Genomic DNA, 17,534 nt, shown 5'->3' with positions numbered 1-17,534 from the left:
AGGTTCTACTGTAAAATGTGGGTGCAAAACTTTCAGTTTAGGGTATGCACTGTGGAAAGGGTTTTTAACACATATTGTTACTCGTAATTAAAGCAGTATAAAGGTCGTGCATAAATTCATCAGAGTATTCTGTTTCTCTAAGTTGTGTCTGGCAAAAATATCTATCAAACTTTACAATGTGCTTGAGAGAAGGAGCAGAACTGTATAATACCAAAATAAATTTTAGAACTTAGAAGCAGTTCCAAAACTTGGACTCCTGTCATTATCTGTGAACAACTTTGGCAGTGTTACTCATGCTTTTGTCTTATTTCTCGTCTATTTTTTCATATTAAAAACATGTTGGCAGATGACAACAGAAAGTGAGAGTCAACTTCTCCAACAGCAGCCTTTATTAAGAGAAGCTGTCAATGCATGGCTTGGTGATCAGAAGCTTCAAGAGATCTTTAGCAGAGGTAAGATCAACAAGTTTTTTTTTAAATGTGTTTGATTTTGATGGCAATTAGATTATACTGATAAGCGCTACTTAAAGCCTCATTTTGTTTGAAATGTTTCTTGTATTAGGCTTCTCAAGCCCAAACCCCAAAATTAATCAAGTATTGTTCTGCATCACCTGAAGCAACTTTTCTGTTCTTCACTGAATAGGTTTCAGTATTCAAGCCTTAGAAGAAAAGGCCTGATATCTGCAGATAATTAGATAATGGTGCTCCTGGACACTACAAGCAATATATCAATATATAGGGCTTAGCTTCTTTTGGTCTTGGGCCTTTACATCCCTTTTATGTTACATATGTATATTCTTACATTTTAGTTTCAAATCTCTGTTGTTGAAGTATTAAATGTGGCCAGAAGCTAATATTACTGAGCACTTGCATCCATTCTTTCAAGCTTCAGGAACACGTGCTTTTTAGAGTACTATAATCATCTTTACTCTGAGCTTCCTTTGAAAAATGTTGGAAAATTTCATCTGGTTCAAAATATTAGATTTGAGATAATTGACTAGGGCATAGTTCAAAATACTGGTCATAATCTTTAAAAGTCCTAAATATCTTAGATTAAGTTATCTGAAGAATCACGATTTCCATTATAAATCTGTTCTTAACTCACAGTCTTCTTTTGGCCAGGTAATATTAAAGAATATTTAAAATGTACAGAGAAGAAGGCCTTTTCTCAGGCAATCATATTCTCTTTGTCAAAGTCTGATCTCCTTTCTAGACTTGGCATGGTAGACCTGCTGTATTGAATTGTTTTTTGATGCCAGAGCACATAGATTTAGTTTTTTACTGATATGTTTGTATTTAATGCTTTGAGTAGAGGTAGATGGTTGGTTTTGTTGCTGTCCCTGTGGCTGGAAATTGGGATATGTAGTAAATCAAAGATGAGTTTGGTATTGCTATAAATACTTGAGCCAAGAGTGAGTAATTATGTGAAAAAATAATGTGGGTTGTAATTGAAAATTCTGGAGAACAATAAGCTGCATGGCCTTGTATTGAATAAAGATAGTTTGTCCAAAGGTGTCCTCCAATTCCATTGCATGTTTTCACTAGCTATTGCTAATTTGATCATATAAAAGGTGATTGAAAAAAAGTAAAAAAATATTTAGAAGTTACTGTCAGCAAGTTAAAATATTTTAAAATCCATTTTAGAAATGATTCTATACATTTGTGGTAACTATTTCTCACAATAATATCTTTTAAAACATTTTTACTTTATATTCTACAAATACTTACAATTTTGTATATGTTTTGTATATTAAGAAATAAGCACTTTTGTTTTTTTCTGTTAAATCCTTTCGAAAAGAATTTATTTCTGTCTTATATGATCATGGAACTCTTTTCCAGGACTTTACAGTATACAGGGTCAAAGAGTTAAAGTGTATCAGCCTGAAGAGGAAATCAGCTGGGTCTCTGCAGTTGTGAGTTGTCAAGATCCTCTTACACGTCTGATGGAGGTGGTTTTGACTGAGGTGTGAAGCTTTTCTTACGGGATTTTGAGGTCCAATTTCTTCATTTCAGTTTACTGAACAGGAGGTTACAGATTATCTCCCTGCTTTGTTTGTAGGGCAAAGTTGATACTTTCTCTAGGAATCTTTTGATGACTAGTTGTTCTACTTATTTAAGAAAACATTTATGCTAAATGCATGATAAATTTGTAAATTATGCTTACTATAATTCTACTATGTGTACATATATTTAATTCACATTTACTAGTAACTGTAACTTGTTTTTTTTTTTTTGCTCCTTGAAATGATTTTAATTTTGTACTGTTTTGCATTGAAATCTTCAAGTTTCGCAGTTGTGAGTAATTATTTGGATCATAACAAAACTTAAATTTTTAATGGATGCCCTGCATGTTTGCATATAACAAATGCTCCTAGTCATGGCTTCCTCTTAGACTCTCTATTCTTCTTTGGTGTTCATTTTATCGTAATTATTCATTTATTGTTTTGTTTAAGATTTAGTTGGTACTTTCTTCCATTTATGACATTGAAGGTCCTGTTCTGTAATTGCCATAGTTGCTGGAGAAACTTCCTCCTCTTGAATATACATAAATTGTCCTTATTATGCCTGGGCAAAGAACATACACTTGAGTCTTGTGTTGTCCAGGATTAAGAAACTCCAGCATGACAGTACAAGTGGCTTCCTGGGAAAAATATTGAAAGCAGATCATTCCACAATCTCTGGTGCTTCTGCTTTTTCAGTGTTTGTATGGTGGCCCAAGTTCTCACAAGGCCACAGACATGAAAACTAAGGTGTGTACTTGCAGATAAGCAAAGAATTTTTAAGTGGCAAATGCATTCCCAAACCTGGCTTTGGTTTACCTGCAAGTATCGTTGTATATTTAAAAAATATCCATATTTCCCGTATATACTCATGGATATAAGTGACCCTCAGATTTGAAACCAAAACACGGATCATCCATGGATGGCACATTTTTTTTCTGGTATTTTTATAAAAATTTGAAGGTCAGCTTATCTGCGAGTGGACTTCCACATATATGATAGACACTTGAGATCAGTCATGTCCAATTTTCCAGATGATCTAATATAGGTTGTGGTCTATTATGAATTCATTCTGTACATCCTCATTCCACAGTTCAGGGCTCTGTCAGAGTTAACTATCTGTTTCAAGGTTTGTAATGCTCATGACAAAAAATGAGATTAATGGAAATTTATTTGAATTTATAACTTTTAGAGAGCTGCTAGATTCTTAATTTTCTAAAATCTGCCTATTATATATTTAAAAACATGCGTTTGGTTTTTTTGACATGCTGCTAAACATCTTGCATTTTTTATTTATTAGATTTCTTTATTAAATTTATATGCTGCCCATCTTGTGGTTCAAGGAAATTTTTTTGAGAAGTCAGGTCCATTTATGCAGGCAAAAAAACTTTTTAGCATGTGTTACCATACAGTAAATAAATATTGGTGTCTTTTGAAGGTACAAAAAAAGCCACAATATTGTGAGATTGTTAAATGTCACAAGATTACAGTTATTTCATCCATGAGATGTCATTTTATGCAAGAACATATCACAGATATTATTTTGGGATTTCATAGGTAGTGTCTTGGAACATTGTACTCCACGTGTTGCCAACTCTTTCAATGCTTGTGTAAAAATTCAGAATATTATTAAAATGTATTCTCTTCTGTCCGTGGATTTTTATATCAACTCTTTCAAAAATCTTTAGCAGCTTTCTCTGCTGCCAAGAATGTGTAACAAAAAGTGGCTATGGAAGAAGAATGTGCCTACTCAAAGTCTCACCTCACAACATTAATATCCTTATTCTGTCAAATATTTGGTTTATTTGCTGAGATGTTTTTGTTCAGATTGTTGGATTCATGCAATTGGAATAACAGCAGATTGTTCAGAAATAATAGCAAGTTATAATTTAGAGATAATGGAAATTCTTTAGTTGAGGCCTGTGTATAGTTTGTCTTCCTTGCCTTTTGTGTATAAAAGAGGGAGATAGAATGTATCTGCTTTTAGTTTTAAACAATGATGACTTTAAATGTGATGTGAGCATAAATTTTTGTTTCATTTTAACCAGAAGTAATAAGACCAGTTAAATTTTAGGTTATGGTCCTGATTTATTTTCTAACCAGAACTTTATTTATTTTCTATCCAGAAGTGCAGAGCGCCCTGTACTTTAAAGAAATTGTGGTTTATTTTTAAAAAGAATAAATATTTCTAGTTTCCTTTTTCAGTGAACCCAGAGTTTGATGAAACTCATACATCTAATACTAATAAGTGATTTAGTACTGTGTCCAAATTGAATTTAGATCTCACTCTCTGTAGAACTTTAGATAGTACTGGAGGGAATATAAGGAATATCTCATTCTTTTATTTAGGAAAAGTGATATCTTCGGTCTTATCTTTGTATTATCTGGTATAATTGAAAATTACAGCCACCGTGAATGTTTATATAAACAGAAAGCATTAATACAAGTTACAATACCTAATATTAGATTTATATAATTAATACATAATTAGAACAATTTTCAAATAAGAGAAATCAGTGATAGCGCATCATATAATAGGCCACATTTAAAACAATGAGTATGATAAAGAAGTGAGATGTCAAAATAGAAGTTTACATAGCTTGGGGACATACTTTGCAGATGCTAATTGCTGCTTTGTGGACAGTGTATTTTTTTCTCTAATACTGGATTTTCTTTTCCTTTTTTGTTTCTGGATTCATTGCATAAAAAACAGACTGGTGAAATCAAGTCAGTAGATCCTCGACTGATTCATGTTGTGATGGATGCATCTATTCAGAATGAGGTACCATGTTTTAGTAGATCGTGATATAAATAGTTGTGGGCTAAATAAAGGTGTGTAGCTAGAGCTTCATTGTCTATCCAATATCTCTAGGTGGATCTAGCTGTGCTACACGTAGGTGTGTATTCTGTTCTGCACCTATCAGGAGATTCTAATCTTCCACTTCTCCCTAATTCAGGGAAGATTACTGTAGAAAGATGAGAGTAGTGAGTCTCTGTTATTCAGTGATTATATTAAGAGTGCTACTATCAATTCTAGTGAAGATGATGAAACAAAGACTATGTTGAAGGGAAGTGATAAGCATCTACAATCGACCACTTGAAACTTTTAAGAACTGCGTTTGAGATGTGAGCTACATATAGCTAACTCAGAAGATCTGGCTCATATAATTTATTTGAACTTGGTTTTGCATGTTATATGAACCCAATCATGGTGATATGTAAGCCAGGGTTTGTTCAGAAGGGCAGTGCATGATTCCAAACAGTTCTGGTTCATTTAATAAACTATTTTAAATAAAGCTTGACTTGGTCTGATAGATGAATTAATCAAAGTAGTTATTGCAATAGTTTAATAGAGCCTTCATAATTGTTTGATTTGTTTATGTAAGTATGACTTGCTAATTATAACCAGATCCTATTCACACTTAAGGATAAGCTGTATGGAATTCAATCAAACATAGCCTAAATTGGCAGGCATGGAATTACGTACAAATTAATGAATGTCAGGTTACATATTGATCTATTATTTAACATACCTTTTAAATATTATTTAAAGCATCTTGTTTAAAGTTCCTTAACATTAAGCAATATGTCTTAAAATCTTTGGGTAGATAGCAATAATGATTTCTACTGACTTTATTCAGAGGTGTGTAATGTTTTTCTCTATTACAGGGGGGACCCCTAAAGGCAGGTAAATCCTCCAAAGGGAAAAAAAAGAGAGAGTGTGTGGATGGGAAAGATGGACGAAGAAGAAAAAATGCTTCTGACACTGGTTGTGACCATGCTTCAAAGAAGCTAAAGGAGAGGGGCGAAGTAGATACTAATGGAAATGATGGTGGCGAGGCAAATAAAGGTGCATGGAAGGGAAGCGGTGACATGACTCTGGATCCAAAGACCAAGCAACTTCCCCCATTTGTTTCTCCAGCTAATCGAAGTATTCGCTTTGCCACATACACGAAGGAGAATGGACGAACTCTTGTGGTCCAAGATGAACCAGTGGGTGGTGACACTCACGCAACCTTCACTTCCTTTCCTTCTGCTTCTGCGCAAGCCCTGTTGAGTGGAGCTGGAAGTGAAGAGATGACAAAATCCTTAGAACAGAGCAGTCAAGGTCTAGTGGCACCTCCCACAGTAATCGCTACAACTGGGACAATGCCAGCTACTGTACAGGTCTCGGATACTAGCCTGTCGGCAACTTCTGATCAAGAAAAGCAGAAAACGGGCCATTCACAGATCCAGGGAGAGGTAAGTTGTTTATTGCCAGTTTGATGAATATCTAGCATTGCAAAGCTGATGCCAGTATATAGAATGCTCAGACTTTTGGGGAATTGCTAGGATTTTATATCAGATAGCATCAAAAGATACGTTATAAACAGTGGTGGGATTCAGGTTTTTTTACTACCAGTTCTGTGGGCGTGTTGTGCCTTGGTGAGCGTGGCAGGGGAAGGATACTACAAAATCACTATTCCCACCCTACTCCAGGGGAAGGTTACTGCAAATTCCCATTCCCTCCCTACCCCACTAACCTGCTTTCCAGCTCCGTTCTCCTGTGCAGGGCAACAAAAGAAGACCCAGCCAATCAGCTGGGACTTGGGATTCAGAGAATAGATGGGGGCGGGGCCAGTCAGAGGTGGTATTTGCAGGTTCTCCAAACTACACAAAATTTCCGGTTCTGGTTCTGCAGAACTGGTCAGAACTTGCTGAATACCATCTCTGGTTATAAACCTTACAACTTTGGATTTGTTTTTACACACACACACACACACACACACACACACACACACACACACACAATAGTTTTATATAAATTTGTTCAGTTTTGATGGGGTCACAGTAATGAAGGAGATGTATAATAGGATTTTGGAACAGTTTTTTCGTGGAATTGCAAGAGTAAGTATTCCGTAAAGAAGGCTAAATACAGTATGTGAATAGCAAGCAACTATACAAGTGAAGAGCAACTATACAAGTGAATCCTTCTCTTGCCTCATTAGAAAAATGATACTAATTTGCACAATAAATGAAACTGGAATTCAAAAGTCTCCAGTTTAGTGTATGTTGATTATTTTAGTAAAGGTGTTTTTTAAAAAGGCAAGTTATATAATTATTTGGAGAAGATGGGCTATTTATCGAGGTTTTTTTTAAATAATTGGAACAAGTGGGGAACTGGATCTGGTCTAGAAATGAGATTCAAAATCATGATGTTCTATTTTCCTTTTGCACAGAGAAAAAGTCTATGTGCAGAACATACTGAGCTATTGCTCCCAGTCTTTCCCTTCCCTGCCTTATATAAAGGCAGTCCAGCATGGAATGTCCTTTATTCTTTCCCCGATCAAAGAACATATGGCAGAAGTAATTTATCCAGTACTTGTTTTCCTCCATCAGAGAAGTTTTGAAGAAGGCAGAGGCAACTTTCAATAAACTTACTGATTTCACTCACTCACATCTTCTATTCACTTCATGGAGGAAATACGAAGTTCAGGCAAAGCAGAACAAATCTTGATGGTATTTTTGAAAGAATGCCAGCAAGAGCCATCTCTGCCAGTTCCATCTGGACCTCCCCCACCCTCCCTTTGGAAGAGAAAAAAAATGTAACAGAGTTGCAAAAGAGGGAGGGGCTTTGGGGGGGGGGGAGGAGAAAAGAGACCAGTGGACAGAACTGGTAGACCAGATATTTACTATTTCTGTTTTGAGGAAACACGTTACTATTTCTATAATACACAAATTGACAATTTAGGGGTTTCAGAAATGGGAATAAAAATCCGGAATCATATGCTCTTTTTTAGAAAAGAATTACAAAATCAGCTTTGTGAAAACAACTCACCTGTGTATATAGATGTAGCAATCAGTCTGAATTAATTTTGGCAGCCTGCCATATCTTTTTGGGTTTTTTTTTTTGCACAATATATACATTTTGATACGGAGTATATTGCTAAGATCCGCTAGGCCAGTTTATTGGGGAAATTGCCTTGGGTATGGTGAAATTTGAATTTTGTGGGGTGAACATAATTAGCTGCCTAACTCTTTCATTTCAGAATACCCAAAATTCAGCATCGGCTCCTGCAGGATTTGGAATGACGCAGTCATCTGCATCTCAGCCTTTAGTGTTTGATGATGGGCAAAGCCAGTCCAATGGCGTATTAGCTTCCGAGAAGGCACCTGTTGGATTTTCCTTTGGTAATAACACTGGTGACGAAGTCCAGCAAGACTCAGATCCATCAAAGAACTTATTTTTTCAGTGCATGTCCCAGAATCTTCCCTCCAGTAACTACTTCACAACTTTGTCAGAAAATTTGACCGAAGAATCCCCAGATCAGGACTCGTTAAAAAAAAGTTCAGAGAACTCGAGTTTGGGGATCTGCAAAAGTAAAGGCCTCACTGGAGAAATTAATCCTGGAACTCAGTCGGGCACCCCTCCAGAACGGAAGCTACCACTGGAATCCATGCCTACTCTTACTCCGGCTTTTCCACGAAACCTCATGAGCACACGAACTCCTGATAATCACGAAAATCTCTTTTTACAACCTCCCAAATTGTCACGAGAAGAGCCCTCCAACCCCTTTCTGGCATTTGCAGAAAAATCAGAACTTAGCCCTTTCAGTAGCTTTGCATCTTCAGCTCAGCAGTCAGGAGCTTCTACTTCTCCCTCTTCAGGCCTTGGTCCCAAGATAGCTTCTGGCTGGCCAGATTTGCACACCTCAACTGACTCTTCAGCTAAAAAGAAAAACTTGTTTATAATGACAGATTCCTCCAAGACACTGCCCAATGTGCCTAGTGCAACTCTCTTTGCTGGTGTTCAGAGTTCATCTACTCTGGGGAATGGCCGTTCTAGTTCGCCAGTTGGCAGTCTGGCACAACCTATTGAAATGCCCACTCTCTCCTCTAGTCCAACAGAAGAAAAGCCATCTGTTGGGCCTGGGCAACAGGACAATCCTTTAATGAAAACTTTTTCTAATGTGTTTGGCAGACATCCATGTGGCTTTTTCTCTCCACAGGCAGAGCTAGGACTGGAGAACAAACCCCCCTTTGAATCTGTAAAAAGGTTTTCTCTAGATGAGCGGAGCATGCCATCTAAACAGGATTCTGATTCTAGCACCAATAGTGACCTCTCGGATATGAGCGATTCTGAGGAGCAACTGCATACCAAAGCTTGTCTGAAGGGAATCCCAGAGCATTTGATTGGCAAACTGGGTCCCAATGACGAGCGGAATGCTGAACTACTCATGGGCAAGGGAAAGGGGAAACAAACCCCTAAGGGCAGGCCTCGCACAGCCCCCCTGAAAGGTGATGTGTTTTTTTTTTTTTTTTAAAGGCAGAGTCTGGTAATTTGGGGACGACAGATGATGGGCTACTTAGTTCAGTATTTATATACCTGCTATACTGTCAATCACATGATACATAACAGGGTTTAAGTGAATCGTAATTATTTTAGGTCATTTTGCAAGGTTTTTCAGTGAAGTGTTTGTGTTTGTGGCTCTCTCTCTCTCTCTCTCTCTCTCTCTCTCTCTCTCTCTCTCTCTCTCTCCCTCCTCCCCGGTGTGTGCAAACTCGGAAGATAGTAAAATTGAGAATCCTAAAAGTGTTGTTTTCTAAAGATGCTAAATGTCAGGAAAAATATGTTGTGCAGTGGTAAAACTCAGCCCTGTATACAAGGCTAGTTAAAATAGATGGTATTTTAGAGAAGAAATGTGGCTTGGCCTTCAATTCAGATTCATGATACTTCTACCATAGTAAATGTTATTTAGAAATTAGGAAGAAAACAATAATACTTTGTGTTATTACAGATTTTATATGTGGGATTGATTTAAAAGGAATTTGAATAGCAAGACAAAATACTGGGGAATTGGAAGGCAGCATTACATAGGTACTAGAAAGAATGGTTGGAGAATTAACATAAAAAGAAAGAAATTAATAAACCAGAGAGGCATTTTGTATAATCACAAAAATCTCTGCAGCTCTTTGTAGCAGTCTAGAAGTTATACTAGGAAATGGCTGACACCAGCATTTCTCCAAGTAAGGCAATATATCTAATAGCATTTATCCTTACTGAACATGCTTATTTAACAAGCAAACATATACCATGTCCATTGAAATTCTCATCCAGGCCATGGTTGTCCCAAAGATGCTTTTTCAAGAGGCAGCTAGACTTTGTGGTTTTTCTTTGAAGACATTCTCAGAGCTGAAGAAGCTTCTTGGATGACAAGCGAAACATCTTCAAAGAAAAACCAGAAAGTCCAGTTGCTTCTTGACAAACACCTTTGGGATATACCATGTCCCTGAGATCGTTGCATCAGATTTGGGTGTTGAAAGCATTTATTTAAATTATTCACATTTCCAACCTCTAAAAATGGAAGAAATCTAATTACTGGGAAAAAATATAGGTACAAGCTGAATAGGAAGTTAGAAGTGACTGCTAAAAAAAATGAATCTAAGTATACATGGCTCATATCCGATAGACCTACATACTTATAATCTCTGTGATAGCTGTAGTGTGAAATATATTGATTGTCATTTAAATATTTAATTTGAACAAAGGATAAGTATAGTGGGGAGAGTAGGGCTATACTACTGTTTCTGCTTAAATATTAAACCTGTGTGCTGATTGTATTGTACAAAAATTGGATAAGGCCTATTGCCTTACCAGCTCGCAGCAAGTAGAATCCTTCTCCTCCTATCTAATAAACAGCTCTGTGTAAGTAAACGTACATTTCACAGATTAAGTAAATACTTTCCGATACTAGCAAAAATGCTGTTTTATAACCTGCTTGTAATACTCTAATAGATGCTTTGCTTTGTAGTTGGTCAGTCTGTACTGAAAGACATGAGTAAGGTGAGGAAGCTGAAGCAATCAGGGGAGCCCTTCCTCCAGGATGGCTCCTGCATCAATGTGGCTCCACATCTGCACAAGTGCCGAGAATGCCGGTTGGAACGCTACCGAAAGTTCAAGGAACAGGAACAGGATGACTCTACTGTAGCCTGTCGGTTCTTTCACTTCCGCAGGTGATAAGGCTCTCTTAAGTTATTTGTACTCTCTCCTTTGTTAGCATTGTTCTGTAAGTCATTACAGTAAGTAAGATCTCTTTTGATCTTACTTAGTTTCCACAGTCCTCTATAGTTCCAGAGAAATGCTACATGCATGGCTCAGATCAGTGCAATAGAATAATATCGAATATTAAAACTGGAAATACCTTGACTGGCATGGAAACATCTGACTGGAGTTTCTTACCACTGTTGCTTCCATGAGAAACCTTACTTAACTCTCTTGGATGTAAGCAGTCAAACTAGGGGGAAAAAATTACTTAAGATCACGTGCAGCATCACATGTGCAGAGTTCCACTCGTGTAACAATTTTCCAATGCATTTCCAAAATTTCCAGGGACCCTTTGGGATAGAGTTGAGCATTAATCAACAGTAATATTTTCCATATTTCAGTTGTTTAAATAATACAGTTTTGTGGTTCAAAAGCTTATATATGGGCCATTCTGTAATAAGCCTGGAATATATTCTGTATGCTGGTACTTTAAACTGCAGATCTGTATATCAAAGCATGCTATCATTTAAAAAAAATATCACTGGGAAGGTGATTTTCAAAAATTCCTGGGGGGGGCTTCTAGAGGGAGGGGATGGATCCTTAAGTGTGAGCACAACCACACTGAGAACCACTCAAGGATGAATTTACGGTACGTTTCACCACCCAGGAGGAACATAAATCTAATATAGGTAGTCCTCGGTTTACAGTCATTTATTAAGTGACCGTTTGAAGTTACAAGGCTACTCAAATTTCCACGCACTTATGACCATCACAGCATCCCCACAATTAAGAGAGCAAAATTTGGGCACTTGGCCACCAGTAGGTATTTGCAACAGTTGCAGCATCCAGGGAGTCATGCGATGGTCATTTGCTACCTTCCCAGCTGGCTTCTGACAAGCAAAGTCAATGTGGGAAGGCAGAATTGGCTTAAAAACCACATGATTCACTGAATTGAAGTGATACACTTAACAACCGTGGCAAAAAGGGGGGGGGGCATTTGTTATGATTTACTCAATAACTTACCTTGCTTCATGTCATAAGACGAGACAAGTAAAAGAGGAAATACAAGCATGCAACCTCATTTCTGCTTTGAATCAAAAGTTTATTTCACGAGCAATTTGGAACATGAAAGCCATCCTAGCACAAACAACATTTCAGAAGATGGTACTTACATCAATAACTCATTGCAATGAGGGCCAGATAATAGCTATGTCCAGCAAAGAGCAGCTACCACCAGTGGCCATGATCTGAGATAGAACTCCTGTCAGGACTCCAACAAATCCACTGTTTAGCTGCCCACCCCTTCTTATATACCCTTTTTCTCTCATCTCTTCCGTTCCTCTGGAAGATTACCAGGGTAACTTCCCTGTTTCACTGTGCCATCCGATTGCTTGGCACTTCCATGTGCTTATCTGAAAAACTCTTGATATCTGCACTTTAGGTTCCTTATTCTCATAATATCCAAGATGGTCATGTCCAAAATAGCCCCAAAACTGATTAAATTGCAACTATTTAAGTTTTACACAATACATATTACAAATTTCCCCTTAGTTTGCGTCTTTTATCAAGCTAGTGCTTTAATATACTGTCGTATAAGAATCAGTACAAGCCAGGTACAGGGCTAGGAAACATAGACACAGGTAAGAGAGTTAAGGGTCTCCTTCTCACATTAGCAGCTGAAATTCTGGTCTCAGTTGTGGTCGTGGTTGTAATTTGTAGGCAGTTTTGCATTAGTTCTGAGGGTTCCTAGAGACCAGCAGGCTCAAACTCTTCCTAGATAGCAATATAACTCATTGCCTTAGTCAACTCAGCAGCACAGGTATGCAACTTATCTGAGCAATTTTAGTTGACAGGTATCTAAATAATTCCTCACAGCAGCCCTTCAAATAATCTTTACTGATACCCTCCCAAGGGGTCACCTTAAACAGTGCCATGGCATGGTAATTTTCAAAATGCAATATAAGTGGGGAAACATCACCATTTTGCTTATAGGATTAGGCTCTTATCCTTGTTCAGTTGGATTTCTCCTTTATTTTCCTTCCGTGGCATTCTAGGCTTCTCTTCTGCTGTATCGTTTCCAAAAGGTCCTTTGAAAATTTAGGATTTTTTTTTTTTAAGAATTCATAAATGATTGATTGATTTTGCTAATTTTGAATGATACCATAAAGAAAGGTTGAATTCCATTTTTCTGTTGAAGAGCAACTGATACCTGCAATTCTGTTTCAGACTGATATTTACTAGGAAGGGGATATTGCGAGTGGAAGGATTCTTAAATCCCCAGCAAAGTGATTCTGATGCTATGAGCTTGTGGATCCCATCAGCCTCACCTGCAGAAGGGATTGATTTGGAGACCTCTAAATATATCCTGGCCAATGTTGGTGATCAGTTTTGTCAGCTAGTAATGTCTGAGAAAGAAGCAATGATGATGGTAGAACCACACCGTAAGTTCCTTTTTTCTTTTTAATCTTGTCTGTGAAATGTATAGAAATGGGAATAATCAAAAGGAAAAAAAATGGAAGTCGTTATTAATGATTTGCCTTTTTTTTTTTTTTTTGCAAATTTGGTCCTTGTGGAGTTTGAAGAGGAGCTGCCTCTTTTTCCAAAATGTTTCTTTTTGAGGTGTGAAAACAGCATTTTATGCAGGAGAATCTCTTAAAAACCAATATTTGTTGCAGTAAATAATGTAAAAAAACCCTTGCTTTTCTATTGAAGCTAGGTTAACATAAGGTTCTATGGAATTAGATAGGCATAATTTCCTTTATTTGCCTTGTGCTGATGCAGCTTTTCTCAGCATGGAACCTTCCAGATGAGTTGGACTTCAAGAGTTTGTTCCCAATGTAAATCTTCAAAAATGTGACACATCTGCTTCAAAATATGAAAGAGGTTATCCTGAATCCAGTATAGAAATGCATAAGGATATTTATGCGAGCAGAAGAAATCTATTGGCAAGAGGGCCTTTTTCACAGGTTCCCCTGGTGCATCAGTTGCACCTATTCCTGGATTGGGAGGTGCTGTCACTCATGGCTCGGTCACCTCAAAATTGGATTACTGTAATTTGCTACACTGTACGTGAAGCTGTTCTTGAAGACCATTTGGAAACTACAGCTGATCCAGAATGCAGTGACAAAAGCAGATGTGTCATGTTATGCTCATCCCCCACTGCACTGGTTACCAGTTGGCTTCCAGATGTAATTGGAGGTGCTAAGCCCTTCATCATATAGAGCCTGGATAGTTGAGTGACTGCTTGTCTCCAGTTATGTCTTCCTTTCCATGAAGTCAGGAAGAATGGGCGTGTCCTAAATCCTGTTAGATAAGCTCTCAGAACTTAGGAAGTATGCCTTCTTTGTTGCCAGGCCTGCTCTCCTGAATAATATTCTTCCCAAGGATTCATATAGTTCTCACCTTAATGATATGCAGCCTTGGGGTAGGTTTGTGCCCTCTAAATCCCTTATGGTTTGGTGGTTTTCTAGTCAATTGCTACTTTTCCTATATATGATTGTTTTTCATTTCTAAACTTGCAGAGGAGTTGAGCAGCCTCAAAATTGAATTAAATCATAATAAACTGTTTTGGAGGTGTTTTATAAAGTACTCTACATTTTTAAAATGGCTGCTATGAATAACTGGCTAACCTTTAATGGTTGTTTTTTTTTCCTTGTAGAGAAAGTGGCCTGGAAGAGAGCTGTACGTGGTGTGAGAGAGATGTGTGATGTATGTGAAACAACCTTGTTCAATATTCACTGGGTATGTCGCAAATGTGGCTTTGGGGTTTGTTTGGACTGTTACCGTCTGAGAAAAAGCCGTCCACGTAGTGGTGAGTATTTAGAACTATCCAAGAATATTGTAAAACCTAAACAAATAGTCTGTACCTAGCAGGTTGTCTTTTGAAGAGATCAATTCATGATTAGAGGAGAGATGGATCTCTGAGTATTGTGTATTGATCATGAAGAGTTTCTCCCATTTAGCAGCAGAAGGAACAAGAGACTTCTTTTGTCGTTTTGATGTTAAACTCTGAAGATGGAAGGATACTGGGAAGGAGATTCCAATTATAAGTATATGTGAATTCAAGTCTAGCCTAGAAAACAATATCTTAGGCTGCAGTAATGAACTCTCATTCTTTAATTCCAAAAATACAGGTAGTGCTTGACTTAACGACCATAATTGAGTCCAAAATTTCTGTTGCTAAACAAGATAATTGTTTAGTGAATGTTGCCCCATTTTATGACCTTCCTTTACAACAGTTAAGTTAATCACTGCAGTTGTTACATTAGTAATACAGTTGTTAAATGAATCTAGTTTCCCCATTGACTTTGCTTGTCAGAAGGTCGCAAAAGTGATCACATGACTCCAGGACATTGCAGCTGTCATAAATGCATGCCAGTTGCCAAGCATCCAAATTTTGATGATGTGAGTACGGGGTTGCTGCTAAAATCATAAGTCACTTTTTTCAGCGCATTGAAATTTTGAATTGATAACTAAACAAACAGTGAAGGACTATCTGTATAATATGCAAAGTGATAGCGTTTCTGTTTACATGATGTGAAAAAATAGAATATAGATATGCAGGTTTTCATTACTGAGATTAAGTAGTTTACCTTGGGGAGATTTATTTGATGGGGAAATAGGTTGGAAGGTTGATTCTAAGCTTGTTTAGGTTTTAGTCTTATAAACCTGTTATATTGGTACTGTCCAGCAGGATATTAAACAATGTAAATAATATGTGCTAGATATGCAATTAGCACACGATGCAGATTAGTACAAATTTTCTTATTATGAAACCATTGCCCACTAAAATCAAAGGATGGCTTTCTTGAAAAATTATTAACATACAATACTTTGAAGCCATCAAAGCATAACATCTGGAAAAACTGGATTTCCCCCGCCTCCTGTATTCCAGAAACAGAGGAGATGGGTGATGAAGAGGTTTTCTCATGGCTGAAGTGTGCAAAAGGGCAGTCACATGAACCAGAGAATCTCATGCCAACACAAATCATTCCTGGAACAGGTAAAATCATTAATGCTTTTCCATACCTATTTTGTTTTTGTTTTTATTCTGATTTGAATATATTCTGGTGGTTTTTTTTAAAAAAAAATCACCTCTAAAGCGGCTTAGAGGAGTTTTATAGAGATTATACTACAATAAATGAATATATTCCACCAGAGAGAACTTTACTAATCAGCCTCAGAATGAGTTATGTGTTAATTTTTGAACTATCTGAAGGTAGGTTATTTGTTTTTTAAAAAACCTTCACTACTTCTGCCCTAGTTTGAACGTAAATATGCTTGCTTTTCAAAGCTTCCAGATTTTCTTATATTATGTTTTAACTTTCTAGCATTATATAATATTGGAGACATGGTTCATGCAGCACGTGGCAAATGGGGAATTAAAGCTAACTGTCCATGTATTAATCGGCAGAACAAATCTGTGTTGCGACCTGCTGTCACAAATGGGATTTCACAGGTATGTGAATTTTCAGTTTGACAGTAATTAGGACTTTCCTTAAAAGTATCCCAATGTGCATTATGCATAGTGGAATAAAATGAACTTATCCATAGCAAGGTATAAATAAATATCCTATACTAAGTGGATGTTTTGTAATTTTTTAGATCTCTCACAAAGTAGTTCCTGGGAAGATACTTATATTTTACATATTTAATCTATTCTGAATGATATATGGCAAAAAAATACAAAATCCTTTACATTTTAAAATGATAATCTTCTGCTCTGGTCACCTTATCCAATTTTAGTTACAATAATTCTATCTTTACCTGTTAAAAAAAAACTTATAACCAAGCCTACTAAAGATATAACAAAATCTGTATTTGTGCAGTTTATAATATGGCAGACCTAATGATAACCAGTTAAAAGCTACTTTCTTTTCACCATTATTACATTATATCTATTAAAGAGGTACTCAATCCCAGATCATACGATAAAATAATAGAAGTGTGTATATATTCCACTAAAAATCCAACTGGACCCCATGCATTTAAGAAGATCTTGTTTAGAAAATATACAGTTTTGTAGTCGTCAAATAGCAGATTTCCTGCTGCTTTCCACATCAAGTGATTAAGAGAGATTCCTCTTCTCTGTTAAACATAACTTCCAAACCTAGTCTTGGCATGTTATTGACTTGTCCATGGCTTTTTTTCAATTAATGTCTGTTTTTCAAAATGGAAAAATTTTAGAAAGTTGCAACCCTTATACATTAGGCTTCTACTCTGATAAATCCTAATTTCCCACATTTTATGGTAAAATCTCATTGACTGTTGTTAGATCCTTTCAACCGGAGGCCTAGTGATTTACTTACTTAAAAACTCTCTGTGTGTGTTCGTTCGAGATTGCCGTTTCTGGATAGACTGGATACTGGCTAATAGATGTAGGGAGGCAAGTTAGACTACTAGACCAAAACCATGGTGACAGAAATGCTTCTGCTGTTTTAGATTGTGTCTGTCAACGTCTACTGCCCCAACTTGACGACAGATTTTTGCTTCTCTTTTAGCTGAATTGGT

At 36.9% G+C, this 17,534-nt stretch overlaps 1 protein-coding gene across 2 annotated transcripts in view; it reads left to right on the top strand.

Annotated features, from left to right (window-relative positions):
- The window catches only part of KDM3B (lysine demethylase 3B), a 53,017-nt gene that overhangs the window by 21,442 nt on the left and 14,041 nt on the right, over positions 1-17,534 (top strand). For both annotated transcript variants that reach the window (XM_026726032.2, XM_026726039.2), the window contains exons 4-13: positions 347-452; positions 1,839-1,963; positions 4,713-4,781; positions 5,669-6,241; positions 8,029-9,277; positions 10,792-10,993; positions 13,251-13,465; positions 14,683-14,835; positions 15,919-16,026; positions 16,355-16,482. In XM_026726032.2, coding sequence (XP_026581817.2) covers positions 347-452; positions 1,839-1,963; positions 4,713-4,781; positions 5,669-6,241; positions 8,029-9,277; positions 10,792-10,993; positions 13,251-13,465; positions 14,683-14,835; positions 15,919-16,026; positions 16,355-16,482 — 2,928 coding nt within the window. The remainder of the gene's footprint in view (positions 1-346; positions 453-1,838; positions 1,964-4,712; positions 4,782-5,668; positions 6,242-8,028; positions 9,278-10,791; positions 10,994-13,250; positions 13,466-14,682; positions 14,836-15,918; positions 16,027-16,354; positions 16,483-17,534) is intronic.

This window comes from Pseudonaja textilis, chromosome 2 (assembly GCF_049901715.1).
Source record: "Pseudonaja textilis isolate UNSWEBS1 chromosome 2, rPseTex1.2, whole genome shotgun sequence".
In the NCBI taxonomy this organism is placed as follows: Eukaryota; Metazoa; Chordata; class Lepidosauria; order Squamata; family Elapidae; genus Pseudonaja; species Pseudonaja textilis.
This window is presented reverse-complemented; position numbering and strand designations above follow the sequence as displayed.